The sequence below is a fragment of the Monopterus albus genome, unplaced genomic scaffold (genome assembly GCF_001952655.1).
Source record: "Monopterus albus unplaced genomic scaffold, M_albus_1.0 scaffold51.1, whole genome shotgun sequence".
NCBI classification, from domain to species: Eukaryota; Metazoa; Chordata; class Actinopteri; order Synbranchiformes; family Synbranchidae; genus Monopterus; species Monopterus albus.
In genome coordinates this window covers 713,952-729,363 of record NW_018127931.1, presented here as the reverse complement: position 1 = coordinate 729,363, position 15,412 = coordinate 713,952, and the positions used below count along the sequence as shown (strand labels likewise).

At 39.4% G+C, this 15,412-nt stretch overlaps 1 protein-coding gene across 1 annotated transcript in view; it reads right to left on the bottom strand.

Annotated features, from left to right (window-relative positions):
• Nucleotides 1-15,412, bottom strand: part of LOC109960998 (proton myo-inositol cotransporter-like) — a 142,426-nt gene that overhangs the window by 109,045 nt on the left and 17,969 nt on the right. The window contains exon 4 of the mRNA XM_020601523.1: nucleotides 11,731-11,939. Coding sequence (XP_020457179.1) covers nucleotides 11,731-11,939 — 209 coding nt within the window. The remainder of the gene's footprint in view (nucleotides 1-11,730; nucleotides 11,940-15,412) is intronic.

The window sequence follows — 15,412 nt, the reverse complement described above, 5'->3', positions numbered from 1 at the left end:
TGTTTGAAGCAGAAGGGGACTTCACACAGCTCCAGTCACCCGTTAAGTGTGAAGATGGGGGCCAGCTGATCAGCACACACTTTCAGGCAGGAGGGGGTCACACCATCTGTGACTTTCTGATCCTTTGTTTTTTAAAGAGGCCATGCACATCCTTTTCACAGATCGTTGGAGGTGGGGGGCTGGAGGAAAGGGTAGTGATTGTTGGGGGAGCAGCTGCTGGATCTGAGGTGGGGGTGAAGTCTACTGTCATCTCCATTGTGTTCAGCTCCAGGTTGTTGCAGGCACACCACAAGACCAGTCATGTGACTAACGTTTAGTTTCCGGGGCTAGGGAGTATGCTAGATTCAGTGCTGTGTGGCAGGCAGGGAGAAGCTGCTGTCCAACATCTCCATGTTATTTAAAACGGCAACATAAATACTCACCTGAATATTATTTACACATTTACCTTTTAAATCACATTTGTTCACCATAATACTAGCTAGTTTTATTGTTTTTATTACTGCTTCATATAATTTGTGAACTTGGTGCTAGTGGGATACTAGCAAGTGGGATTAACAGTACTTGGGAAGGGTATAGTCTATTTAAAATGTTAGGCTAAGTTATACCAGTATGTATTCAAAATACACCTCCAACCTCCATAGCCTGTTCAGATCTGCAGCCTCTCTCTTTTGAGCAAGCAATTTTTTGCATTGTGTTTGAAAGAAATGTAGGGTAGGCTAGTTTATACTGAGGCTATAGTTTATACTATATATATTGAGGACACACTCCTCAGATATCTTTTATTTCATTGCTTCAGTTTTTCTGCTCTTGTTCCTCCACAGGTTTATCTGCTTGATCTGTGTAACAACATCTGTGCAGCGCAGCTTTAGTGTGTGTGTGTGTGTTTTTGTGTACGCACACGTGGTAGCATTCTTCCTTTGGCGTGTTTGTTACATTACACTACTAGCTTGTTATGTATCCGTTTTTAGTTCACAAGCAGGTACTGTCCCTGTAATAAGAGCAGAGCGTGCAGTCCACCAGTTCTCAGCCTAAGCATCCCATGCACCGGCTCCAGTACAAGCATGACTCCACCCCCCACCAAAAGCACACGTTGGTTCATGAGAAGGCAGTAGCCAGTAATACACATGGATTAGTTTGTCAGAGTTTTTGCACACAAAAAAAAACTGAAAACAGAGATTAAACTGTGTCGCTGTGAACCATCCACATCATCATATATGTGACTGAATAAAACACACAAACATTCATGGGTGCCAATTGTACATTGGAGTGCGCACTGTTTGAGTCAACGTTGTGAATCAAGCACCACACCTTAAATTTTATTATAACAACTTAGAGCATTCCAGTTTGCAAGACATGCATTTTACTGATGATTGGATCTTCAAGCGAATGTACTGTATGTATTTCAACCAGTTTATGCCAGTAGTCCTATTCTTTTTCCTGTCTTGGAGGGGGAAAAAAGTGGTGGAGTGTCGTTCCAGTGCATTCTGGCAGCACTACACCTATGGTTACTATGTCTCTTTTGCTTTGTTGGTATTACATTATCAGTAAAACATTCCCAGCCAATGTATTTTTTTCCACCAAAATATCAGATCTTTCAGCACATGACACTCAGTTCTTGGTTAAGAGAGAGAAAAACTGAAACCAGAGCCAAATTCAAGGTGGAGTTGAAATCAAGCCACTTGAAAGACAACGTTGCATTTTATGCCTTCGCTGCTCTCATCACTTGCTTCTGTGACTGAACAAGTAGGCTATGAAATAATAATCTTTACGATAAGACATTGTAGTTATACCTGGTCATTAAACACTCATTCTGCCCTTTGTGTTTTAATGGAGCTGTACTGAGTATCATTTTACAAAGTCCATATAACTGTGGGGTAATGACAGCAGCTGTGTGATATATCAGCTTTCAAATGAATGTTCACAAAGAAGTTATCTTCTTCTAGCATATTTTATTAATTATTTTTTATGGAATGTAAGAATGTTAATCATGTTTAATAGATCTTTGACTAGAAATGTGAAACCCAGTGTAACAGGTAATTATCTGGTGCAGTACCTGTATGATAAGGATGATGGTCAGACAATTCTTTTGTATAAACTGTTGCATTAACAAAAACACAACTATGCAGTGTGAATGCAGTACTTCAGGCAGTCACCCTCTGATTTATGTGTTTTTGAGAACAAAGTGCCATCAATTGGTGACACCATGCAAATCAAGGATTAGCTCTTTAATAGGCATGTTTACTGTGGAATCTAGACATGCCTTATTAGGCGACAAGAGAAGGGGTGCTTCTGGAAGGCTCATGGGAACTGCACGGCAGTTGAAAGCCTTGTCTTGCAAGTCTGAGTGGCTGCATCTGTAATCCATCTTTTTGTCTGTTTTAATTGTGTTTCTTGTTGTGCTGTACCCTACAGACAATAGGCTACAGTTAAAGCTACACTATGTAAAGGTAGCACTACCATAATACTCCAAATCAATCCACTCCATCAACCCAGCACTCCCTTACTCTGCTCCACTATGCTCTCCTACTGTCAGAAACGGCGCGCGTAATGCGGCCGAAAAGTGTTAGGTGAACTCAATTACATGCCCAGACGAGGAAGTGTAAAACAAAACCGTCTCTTTATTAAGAGAACTAACGTTGAACAAAAGAAAACCATACAAGACACGGTGAAAACACAAAACTCACATGTCCTTAACAGTCCGAGGTCAGAGCCAGCAAACACATCCAACAGAGGTGATCCAAAATACGTAGTCCAGAGGGAAGTCCGATATCATACACTGTGGCAGTCCGAGACAAGAGGGCAAAGCAGAAACGAATATACCAAGGTAACAGTCCAGGTCAGAAACACAAGATACCAAAACCGAAGGAAAGCTGGAGAGTCAGAGCTGGGGCCTAGAACAATCTGGCAGCGTCCTGGTGGGAGGACGCTGCCTAAATAGAGGTGCAAACAATAACGAAACAGGTGAAACCAATGTGAGTGATGAAGAACGCAAAAAGACAGAAATTAAGGTGAAACAAAAACAGGAAGTAACGTCAAAATAAAAGCCGGACAGGAAGCAGCGGAACCAAATCATGACACCTACAATTTGCTATGCTGCACCATGTTCTGCCAAGCTCTTCAGATATGTTTTGAAATTACAGTAAATGAGAATGAAAAAAAAACTTACTGATCAAGCAGAAATAACTGAAAATCTCTGACGGGTCAATCCCACCAAAAAACTTTTAGAAGCTGGGTTTAGGTCAGAGGAGGCTTCAACACCACCTCTCCACATTTAGACAAGCACACTGACTTTGAAGGCACCACACAAATAAACTGAATTCTCATTTCATGCAGTGTATGAAGGCCTATGTACAGTATTCTTGTTAAGTGGTCACACAGTTGTGGTTTTCATTTCATTTTGACTTCTAGTTGTTGAACCAAACACAGCAAACAGCAGAGGTCATCCCCTTGCAGTCAGGACATGGGTTACTGTTGGATTCTATTATAATGTCCAAAGGTCCAGAATCCAAGTTGATTATACAGTAGCTTCCGTTAATAAATTCAAGTACCATACTACAGTCCTTTCACAGCCACCTCTAAATCTGCATCACTTACACAGGAAACAAACTTAAGTCTGATGAATGCTCCAATCCCCTAAACAAAATGTAGATATACTTTAACTTTTATTCACTTTTCCTTTAACTTTTATTACTTTGCTAATACCCTCTGCATCTCTTTGTTACAGAAATGTCATGTCACTGTAGTTATGTGTACTGCAATCTATTGTTCGATGTTGCCTCCATCACTCAGTGTCTATACATGCCCTTTGTTTTCCCAAAGTTACATCTGTTCAGTGTTGCCTGGAACAAGAATTGTTATAAACACACTTTCTAAAGAAATCAATGTATTTGCTGCAGTGCGCTTCAAAGTTACTCATGAAGAATAGCAATATAATGAGTGGCAGAATTGGTTTGCAATATTGCCACAATATTGCTTGTCCTTGTCTTCAACCACTCCGCCCTTCCTCTCCTTTTCCTCCCCCCATGCTTTCCTCCTGTTCCTCCTCCTGAAAATACAATAATCAGAGCTCATTGACTTTGGGCTAACAACACATACTCATCACAGCTTTAAGTCTGGTTCATAAGCTAAAGTACACAGTTGTTATTCTTAATTCTACAGAACTCTGACATTTAAATCTCCAAAATACAACAAATCAGTCACAGGTACAATATACGCTAGTGGTAATAATCAGCTTTGAACACAACAGGGAACTAAAGGAAACCCACATATCACTGGGGAACCTAATTTTCTTGAGTACAATTTAGTCAGAGAATACAAAGACTGCCATAACCTTATGTTTTATAGTTATATTTACAGGAAGCACTGGCTGGATTGTCTTGGATTTGATTATTAGTATGAATAAATCATATCCAGAATAATATGAAAAGTTCAGTTTTACTCAGCAACATGAGAGGCATTCTGTGATTTGGTTTTAAAGGTTATACTCCTGCTGAGCAGATTTTACTTTCTACTGAGCAAATGTCAACACATGCATGTTTGAGATATGTTTGCATATAAAATGTACATTAAATAGGATAGTAATAGGCTCTGGCAGGAGGTGATGACAGCCATGTGTTGACACTTTTGGAAATTCATGTTAAGTGTGTGTGTATGTATGTTTGGATGCATGAGAAAGGGAGGATGAGAAGACTGAACACTCTACCCTAAGTGTTATGTCTTAGGTGAGAGGAAAAAGGGAATTGAGCAGTGTTGTTTCCATGGTTACTGACATGTCAGCAGCAATGGGGCATGGTGTGACTTTGCTTCTCCAGGTGAGAACACACACACACTCACACACTACAAGGCTTCAGGTAAACACCCACATCTTTGCTCCAATCATGAGTAGAGCCACTGACCACAAGTTAGAGGGGCCAAGGGTGGAGTATTTCAAACTAAAGTGTCAGGGCCGCTCAGCGGCCGCTGCCTCTCTTCCACCCTTTTCTCCTCTGTTCTCTCTTCCACCTTTCTCTCCTCTGTTCTCTCGACCTGCCTCTCTTCCGCCTTTCTCTCCTCAGTTCTCTCGACCTGCGGGATTCGCACCTCAGCTGTGTTGCATTCATAATTAGTGATTCGTTTGTCGGTGCACACAGCTGGGGTGCATCCCGCTGATTGACTTCCTCCTTATTTATACCTCTGGCAGACGCTCCGCTATTGCCGGAGCATTACCCAAAGTACGTGACTTAACGTACATTACATTACATTACATTACATTACTTACACTGACGACTGTAACGTGCATACCCCGCAACAGCCCTTTTTTCGTGGTATGTATATACGTGTTTTAGATTTCCACGCTGACAGTGACTGTGCTGTGGATTTCTTCTTTCATGTTGGTCTTTTGTGTTTTCACCGTTTCGTTATTTGTTTTCCACGCTGACAGTTCCTGTGCGTGGCTTTCTTTTGTTTTCTTTCCACCTGTCTGTCCACATCCCGCTGCTCTCCTGGTTTCAGCCGTTTCTGTCCTACTCTGGTTTAGTATTATTTATTGCCTATGTTATGTTGTTACTTTGTGTTTTTGTTCCATTAAACCTCCTTTTTTGTATTAGCACCTGGGTCAGCCATCTTGAGTCCAACCTCAGTTCTCCCTCACCCTCCTGGTGAGGGGGACAAACCATAACATAAAGGACCAGATCTCTTAGACAAAAAATGTTAATTATGGGGTTTGAGGACTGAAGCACATTCCCTTGTAACCTTTAAAGTTTACTAACCACACCGCATGTGAAAATCACATTGAATTTATTGTGTTGGAGACAATCACTTGGCCCTGTCAAGTGATTAGTTTGGGGGAAGTGAGACCCTAAGATGGTTATAAAATCCACTGTTCACTTTTATCAAACAATATTAACTCACCCTACATAGAGTATTTAAATCTGTGTTCCTCCATGGTCACAACACATAACACTGCTACTCACACTGAACAGTTGGTTTTGTCCAGTGCAAATTACTAATCCACTAATATTAAAACAAGCTCACTACAGTTTAAAATGAATCTTTTGACAGAGGACATGTGGGAAATTGGACTGTGCCACTGCTCAAGCTGCAACATAGCCAACCAAAAATTCTAATGAGGTAAAGGAGCCAATCAGGAGATGTAGTAACTGTTAGTTATAAACCTGGGAGAAAGGGATGTTTTTCTGTTAATTTTCTTTAATCTCGCTGTCCTTTCCATCTGCCTGTCTGGTTGCTAGGTGACAGCTTTTCTCCAGGTTGTATGTCAGCCCTAAAAGCAAGCATATAAATTGCAGATGTACTGGTGGTGTAACAATGAAATGATGTGGCACAGATGGTGGTCACACCACTTGGATTTAGCTATGAAGGACCTTGACACCACACAGAACCACACAAACACCAAACCTAGGGCTGCTTATTACCCACTGGTGCTACAATAGGCAAAGAAAAGTCCTTGAACATACAGACAAGAAAAGAACTACACTGAGTTTGGAATGAGAGGAGACATGAGCAATATTGTTTTTTAGTTTTACAGAGAGGTGGAAGTAAAGTTAAAAGGTCAAATAATATTGTGTCATGTAGTGTCTACCATTTCTGCTAAACCCCTTTCTAAATTAGATCTGGTCAAAGTTTTGAAAGCTTCCTTATGCTAATCTCAGACTACAAGAGTTTTGCAGAGTAGGCTGAGTAAAACTGTGTGAAAATGTCTTTCATACTATTCTAAACTCTAAAATGTTGGCCAAGGTTGCAGTTAGCTGCTCTAGAAACAGCATGTCAAGAATCAAACAGGTCAAAAGATCCTAAAATATCCTTTTAATTACATACAGTGATGCATCTATAATATGACAAGATGACTCTATAAGTGATGATTGATTCTGAGCTTTCAAACAATCTAAACATACATGAGATGATGTTATTAAAAGGAAATCAAGGTCTAAAAATTCTACATACGAGTAAGTCCAAACATTGTTTTTGTTTTACGGTAAAAGATAGAATGTGGTTACACGAACCAAGCTCGACAGGACCTCAACAGAGAGAAATTTAGAAATTATATTCAGGTCCAGGTCAGGCCTGTACACATAGGTTAGGTTAGACAACTGGAGCACTAATATGTCTGCTTCATTTAATGATAAGGGGAAAAACACCGTACAAACTCAACTGCGTTAGGCTCAGGTCATGTTTGGACATTAGATATAAGCTTGTCGTGACTAGACGCCACATTCTTTGGCATGGGCCAGGTTCAGACAGAAACATTTGGCCCAATTCATGCTCATGGTTGTTTATTGACAGTTGTTTATTTATATATACACATTACTTTGAAAGGTGCATGCGTACTGTATGTACTACACAGTAGTTGGTACTACCCATCTTAGTGCTTTTGTTCAAAGGTCTTGCATGTTGCCCTTGATAGTTTTAATGTGGGTCAGGGTTATTAGTCTTAATCAAAACAAAAATATATAGACAACTGCCACAATAATGAAATACGCTGAGATTATGAGATGCTCATCAAAGTGGCTGTGATCAGCTGAGTTCCAAATTTCAATGCCAGATCACGACCAAAATGAATCTGATGTCATTCTAGGTAATCATGCAGCACTGACACGTGACAATTAAACTGCAGAGTGTACAAGATATTTTATGGACACGAAGAAGAAGCAGCTACTGAGTCTAAAGTGCAGTATTACTGGAAAGTGGCTTGTGAGAGATTTCAGTATAAAGTCACTCTCATTACAATCTCAGTTAGTACGTTTCCAATTAATGTACCATGGGCATGCTGACATTTCAATCCTTCAGCTGCTGCAGCATCATTATCATTCTATCCAAACTCAAGTGAGCAATGCTTGTACATAAAAACCAGATCTGTTGTTTATTATTCTGCCACACTAATTGGAATTACAGAAAGCAAAGATTTGGAACAAACTCAAGCAAACCAATATTCCCAAGTTCCAGGTCTGGAAACTGAGTGTATTACTCATATTTCACATTGAATCCAAATGTTAACCAGCTAGAAGATAACAAGCAGGCAGTGAGAGAGCCTGTAGTGTCTGCTGTGTCTCAGTGATGAGGATGGGAAACTGAAAATGAAACTGCTGGACATACAATGAGTCCCACAAGTAGTACACGTTGTCAGTGTAAGTGTATGCTTTCATACAGTATATCAGTGTGTGATTCTTTGGGAAAGTATGAGAATGACCACTGGACCTGAGGATGCCACTCCTTCCACAGACATTTTGTTCTCTGTTTCCAGGGTTGATTTGTTGCAGGATGAATCCAGTGTCCTCTCCTCTCCTTCTCCTTTCTGTCTTTTACTGCTTTTTCAGTCTTTTGCTCACATTTTCTCTCCTCCTGTTAATTGATTCTCTGTTTGTTTTCCCTTCCAAAACTCTAAGACGTTTTCAGAGTACCATCAAACTTCACAATGCTTGCTTAGAGTCATGTTTCACTTTTTAATGTACACAAGAAAAAGCTTTTGAGATGAGGACAAAACAATTATCCAGGACCTGGCTACTGCATGGATGAGCTATCTCAAATGTAACGTAACAAAAAAATGCCTGGCTTTGGAAAAAGGCCAAAGAGAATTTGGTTATTACTGTAGGTAGTAAGCTATTTATCCATATGCAGCTTATGACAAAGTTGAACACAGTCAAGTTGTTCACTTTATTTCCAGCTCTTGCGTTTTTCGTTTTGGAACATTACTCTCCAAATGTTTCCTACTATGTGTGCTGTTTCTTTAGATTTTGTTTTTCCTGCCTTCTCATCTTTTACATGTTGTTTCCTATTTGTATTTATATGGTTAATATCATTTGGCCAAGTGATAATAATTGAAAACTCATCGCCACATTTACAGTAATGCTCATCAGTGTGCATTGTCCCTATAAACAAATAAATGGACTTGTACAGTGCTCTTCTGTGCAGTGAAGTGCACTCAAAGTGCTTTAAACTATTTGTCTATTCACCCATTTGCGTACACAAGCATTCACAAACTGATGCAAAGGACTGGAGAAGCCGGGATCAAACCGCCAATGACCCACTCTACCTCCTGGGCAAAAAAAATGAATAGGATTCTGAAAGAAGAGTTCCAGAAAAAGCAATGAGGTTGCAAAAAGTGAAAGTAACATAAAGGCAGTTTTATGAATTGGATTTAAGTTCACATCACATCAATGCAGCAATCATGGCACCATATGCTCTCTCTGTGTGTTTGTGAAGGTGCATAATATCTCTTTTGTGGGTTTAAGTGTAAAAACATGCATTCTTGCATATTCACAATATCATGACATATGTATCTTTATATTAATCATGAAGACATTATGGTTTGAGGAGTATTCTGCAGTGGAAATTGTATCTATATGACAGTTAATTCCTGAGTTGGAGATTGTATGTCTTTAAGAAGCAGGTGGCTTCTTTCTTGGCAAGTGAGTAATATGCTGGATGGAAGGAGGAGAGAGTGGTTAACACATCTATAGCAATAGAGGTTTGGTTTTACACATACATATCTATATACAACAGTTAACATTTATGCTGATTATAAAGAAAATATGTAGTATACATATAGACATTGTGCTATATCATATGTTGTTGTATATTCTACCTAATATTGTGTGTCTATTCACTATTTGAGAAGGGAAGTACAGTATATGCCTAATGAATTTCATTTAACAGCGAAGCGAGTACCATCCAGGAACAGGATATTGCAGGTCATCATGACTTTTGGGGGATCTGTCCAGAGTCTAAGAACATCTAGTTACAAAAACATGTTTGATTAGAAAGTTGAGACACACATCTTTGATCGCACATGATACTTTGAAACACACACACATTACAATTGGGTAAAGATGAATGGAAACCAGACACACATGTCAGATTGCTTCCTGGTTTCTATCTCTCTATTCCTTCTGGGTGATCTGGGTCGAGCTGCCTAGGAGTGGTGGAGTAGGATTGGCGCAGCTGTTGCCAATTTCCACCAGGACTCAGAGTATTTAAATGGAGCCTGGTGTTCTACCTTCTGCCAGTCTGTTCTGCAACTTTGCCGCACTTGCATCGGCCGACCTTGGCTCACCTCATAGAGTAAGCTCTGTCAGGTTTCCCTGTTCTTCACCTGTGTTCCAGGTTTGTTCCTTTCTGTTTTCTCCTGCTTGACACATCTTTACCAGCTACGCTACTCCAGCTCAGCTCATCCTGCTCAACACCATCTCTGCCAGCTCATTTCCTACTCTGCCCATACAACCCTACATCTGCCCTGCTTAACTCCTGCCTAGTAAGCCAGACTCATTTCCTGCTCAGCCAGACCAGCCCAACTCCATCTCTGCCCCTGTCTTCATCAACTCCAGATCACCAGTCACCTGTGTATCTATCCTGTATTGCTTCCTTTGTTACTATTAAACACCTTTAAACAGTCTCTGGAGTCTGAGTCCTGCCTTTGAGTCCAAAGAGTTTCTGACATTGACCCATTGGTCTTGACAACACACAACACTTCTTTTGCAACACATACACACACAGGGGTAGAAAAAAGTAGATAGGGTTGTTAACAGAATCATAAAGACAGAAAAAGGTCCATGTATGGTAATGAGTGGACAATCACTGTCAACAGGGTGTGGTCATTACTGTAATTGCGCAATTTTCTTCAGTTTTGTTGATGAACCAACTCTGGATCTTTTGCTTTTAATAAAAGGATCTCAAATCTTAACCCTTCTCTCTGAGCAAAGTTTTTTCCACAACACTATTTTGCACAAACATGAGCATAAACAGATGGCAGAGTACCATAAAGTGTAAGCAAATACTATATGTGATCACTTGTGTCTGCATGCGCTTGTCTTTTAGAGTGTGCTTTTTTAGACCATTTGAACAACAACCAAAAACAGATTAGAGGTAGGTCAAAGATTTTCAGATTCAGAGAAGAATGTACAACACATAGCTGGAGAAATGGGAAACTTTCATGATTGCCATGACTGGTGGTAAAGAAGCAGCAATGTTAGCTAATTACCTCAATCGGCTGTCATTCTGACAACCTCATTCAATACTGTCTGCCCACACTGGCAGCTTCCTATCACACAGCAGCAACTCACATTAATATTCACCATAAAGAAGAAAGTAATTTCTTTCTGCTCCCTCACATTAATTTCCTTTGCTGTCTGTTTGGCTACTTTTCTACCTGAGATATCTACAGTGCTGAATGACAGCTGAAATGGTGTAATATTGATCACAGCAACTTCAGTGTACAAAGTACTGGGTCTCTAAACTCGATAAAAAGCTGCACACCTCCAACCTCTCAGCAAGGTAACCAACTTTACTATGCCCTGCTATTGTGTTACTTGTATCATATGCAGCATGAAATCAGATTACAGCTGTGATTATTATTGACTAACATCTCTGTTAAAACAACACAAAGATGCTGAGCTGCACTGTAAACAAATGCACAACTTGCTCTTCTACAGTGACTGTAAGAAAGCAGCATTCTCTGTTACCACCAATGACTAGAGACATCAGCAAAGACTGAAAACTTGATGAATCTTACTTTAGTGCTTGTAGTTTTCTAACACACTATGTGTCTTGCCTGCATGCTAAACTGATATCCAATTGAAACAAACAATAGATGACAACAGCCAACAACCAGCTGTGTAGACAGTGTTCTAATCAAGATATTACAATTTTTTTTTAATGTTAAGATTAATACAAGAAGCTTTTTGCCTCTCTTGCCTTCCTGCCAACCCCCCTGAACCCTTCCTTCCCTTCCCACCCTCTCACCTCCTCCACTGTCCTTCTCCTCCTCCTCAATGCTGTTCTTGATGCCGTCATACTCGTCGTCGATATTCTGGTTGCCACGGATCTGACTGAGCACGCGGCGGGCCTTCTGAGTCAACCCGCATTGGATTAACCAGCGAGGGCTCTCTGGCAGGAACAGGAATCCAATGAACTGGAGCAATGCAGGAAACACTGACAGACCCAACATATACCTGGAGACAAAGGGAGGGGATACATGGTGTGAGGGTTATACAATCACAGAAACTACATAATCAGGTCCTCAGAAGTTTTGTTTTCTGACTAATTACAATTTCAACAAAATGGGGCATGTCGTGCAAATCTATATTTGTTAAAAAAATATGATATGCATAAGTTGGCGCTGCATTCAGTTTATGTACAGGTGGCAGCAAGCATCAGGTGGTTTCTGCTTCACATAATCTTAGTCTTTACTGTTAGTTAGAGAGAACCCGGGCAAGCATGGGGAGAACATGCAAACTCCACACAGAAAGGGTCCCAGATGGGGCCCGAACCCGGGACCTTTTCGCTGTGAGGCAACAGCGCTAACCACTGCGCTACCGTGCTGCCTAGTAGGTAACATAAGTGTCAATTTCTAAAATGAGAGAATAACTTCACCTAAACAACACTACTGATTTATTGGTCTGTTATGTTGAGAGGAAAATTGCCTCTCTGTATCCACTCATGAACATAATCAGGGATCAGTTTATTCTGTAAAAGGGTCACGGTGAAACCCAAAGAATTATGAGTTAGGAAAGTAAAGAATAAGAGAATAAAAGAGGCAAATTAAAGAGAATACTGTAATAATAATAAAATGAGCTTTATCTCTAGATGTAGTAGAAGAAGAGAAGCAGCAACACCAAAGAGTGGGGAAAAGACCAACTTCTTTTTACTGAAATGAACGTCCCTCTCTACTGCTGTGCAGGCAAAGACATCACTCCCCTGACATTCATTCTCTAAACTCAATAAGGATCTCAGAAAAACCAATATCATGTATGAATCACACCAGTCTTCTAAATGATCTCCGCCAACTCCATCAGAACTGCTGTTGAAGCAAATCCTTGCAAAAAGGACTTTTCTTATCTCTAGACTCTCACAGTTCAACACCCTGTAGACTGTAAACCTGTATTCAGTGTGACAGAAGCATATAAGAGCAGAAAAGATAACAGATAAAAGAGAACAGAGAAAGAATACAGTATTTTTCACACATACAGTACAACTGCTTTCAGCAAATGTTAGGGTCTGACACAAGCATGCCCTGACATTTGAAATGAATGAGTCAGAATGACTTTTTCTTGCATTTCAGAATCAGAAGAATCAGAATCAGAATCTGCTTTATTGGCCAGGTGTGTCGGACACACGAGGAATTTGACTCTGGTACATCAGCTCTCAATGTGTATGTACATATCCCGAAGGAGCAGGTAAACAGTAAACCAGCTTAAGGCTGTGTAAGATAAAAATAATTAGCAGCAACAACCAGAGCAAACGATACAAAATAAGCAGTATAGACAGGCAGTAAACAATGCAGACAAACAAAGGAATGCTCACGGAAGATAAATAAAAATAAAAACAGAGTACCTAAAACTAGAAACCTGTACAAATCTGTATAATCTGTATGAGGTATATTTACAGGTATTGCACTGTTAGATATTAGTAATTGTTAGACCTTAATGTGTTAGTAATGCAATTTAGTAAGATTCAAAGTCTGCTCTAGTCTGTTTTGTTTCAAGGTTATCAGACAGAATGTTGATTCTGAAAAGTGAACCATGACACCAATTGTTTTCTTGTATTAAATCTTGTGTTAGAATATTATATCTGAATAAATAAATGAAAGCCTTAACTACACACCAAGTGACAACATACACACACATTGAGATTCTTCATTTTGTTATGACTAGATAGAAATGCAGCTGCAGTACTAGATAAGAGATGTAGTCTGCAGACTGACTTCATCTGGGTAAGGGGTTAGCCCAAAACTTATAAATGTATTAGGCTTTGTGTGGCCAGGGACTCCTTTTTCCAGCAGCAGTGTGTGTGTTTCTGGAGGAGGGAGCAACCCAGTTCGTGTTTGTAATTGTGTGGAGCATCCACACTATGCTTTTCTGTTATTTATTGTTATTTTCTGTATTGTTGTTTTCTGTTTTGTTATTTTCTGTTATTTATTGTGTGGATGCTGTAACATCCACACTATGTTTTCCTCTTATTGTGTGGATGCTGTATTTATACTTTTTAAACTAATTAGTGTCTTTCAGCAATATTTTGCTGATTTAAATAAAATAGGAAAATTCTACTTCAGCATACTTTCAGCTATCAAAATGTTTAGCTATTCAAGGACACTCATGCTTTTATTCAGAAATTTTAAAAACTTCATACGTTTAAAATATTTAGCTTTATTCTGAAAATCTTGCTCCATTCAAATGAATGGGAAAATTTTACTTGAGCATACTTTTAGCTATTTCAGGTATCAAAATGTTCAGCTCCTCTTGCACATTCATTCTTCCATTCAGAATCTTTCTAAACTTAATACTTTTGAAATATTTAGCTTTATTTTGAAAATCTTTCCACATTCAAATGAATGGGAAAATTCTTCTTCAGCACACTTTCAGCTGTTTCAGCTATCAAAATGTTCAGCTCTTCAAGGACATTCATGCTTCTATTCAAAACTTTTCTAAACTTCATACTTTGAAAATATTTAGCTTTATTTTGAAAATCTTGCCCCAATTGAAATGAATGGGAAAATTCTACTTGAGCATACTTTCAGCTATCACAATGTTCAGCTCTTCGAGGACATTCATGCTTCTATTCATAAGTTTTGTAAACTTAATACTTTTGAAATATTTATCTTTATTTTGAAAATCTTGCCCCATTTAAATGAATGGGGAAAATTTTACTGCTGCATACTTTCAGCTATTTCCGCTATTAAAATGTTCAGCCCTTCAAGGACATTCATGCTTATGTTACACCTTTTGTAAACTTCATACTTTTAAAATATTTAGCTTTATTTTGAAAATCTTGCCCCATTGAAATGAAAGGGAAAATTCTACTTCAGATTGTGTCCTGGGTGTGAGGGGTCTACAGAAATCTTCTCCACCCTCCTCCTGACCTGTGAGGTATACAGGTCCTCCATAGAGGACAGGCTTGCACCAATGACCTTTTCTGCACTCCTGCCTGTCCGCTGAAGTCTGTACTTGTCCTGTTTGGTTGCTGAGCCAAACCAGACAGTGATGGAGGTGCAGAGACAAGCATTTGACAAGAGCCCAAACAAAAGATGCTAATGTCAAATCTGACTACAGCACAAGACCACTTTAACAGAAGATGGAAATCTGCTACTGTCTTTACATTGTTAGGTATTTTTAGTCAGATATATATTGGTTAGGTACTTGTTGTATTAGAAATGTTTTTAGTGTAAACAGGATGTCTAGCTCAGGCTGTTAAATGCTTACTCATTTTCATGAGTTACTCCAGGTTGTTTATGGTCAAGGATAACTAGATAGAGAGTTGATTACTGTATGATATGTTTAGTCGTAATCTTAATCATAATATCTTCCTAGGCTTAATGTCCGGACATGTCCCTGAATGTCCTGTATGTTCTTAGATACACACCACTTAATCAACACTCACACACATTGATTTTCTCCATGTTTTGACTAGTGCTACTGTTAGCTGTAAA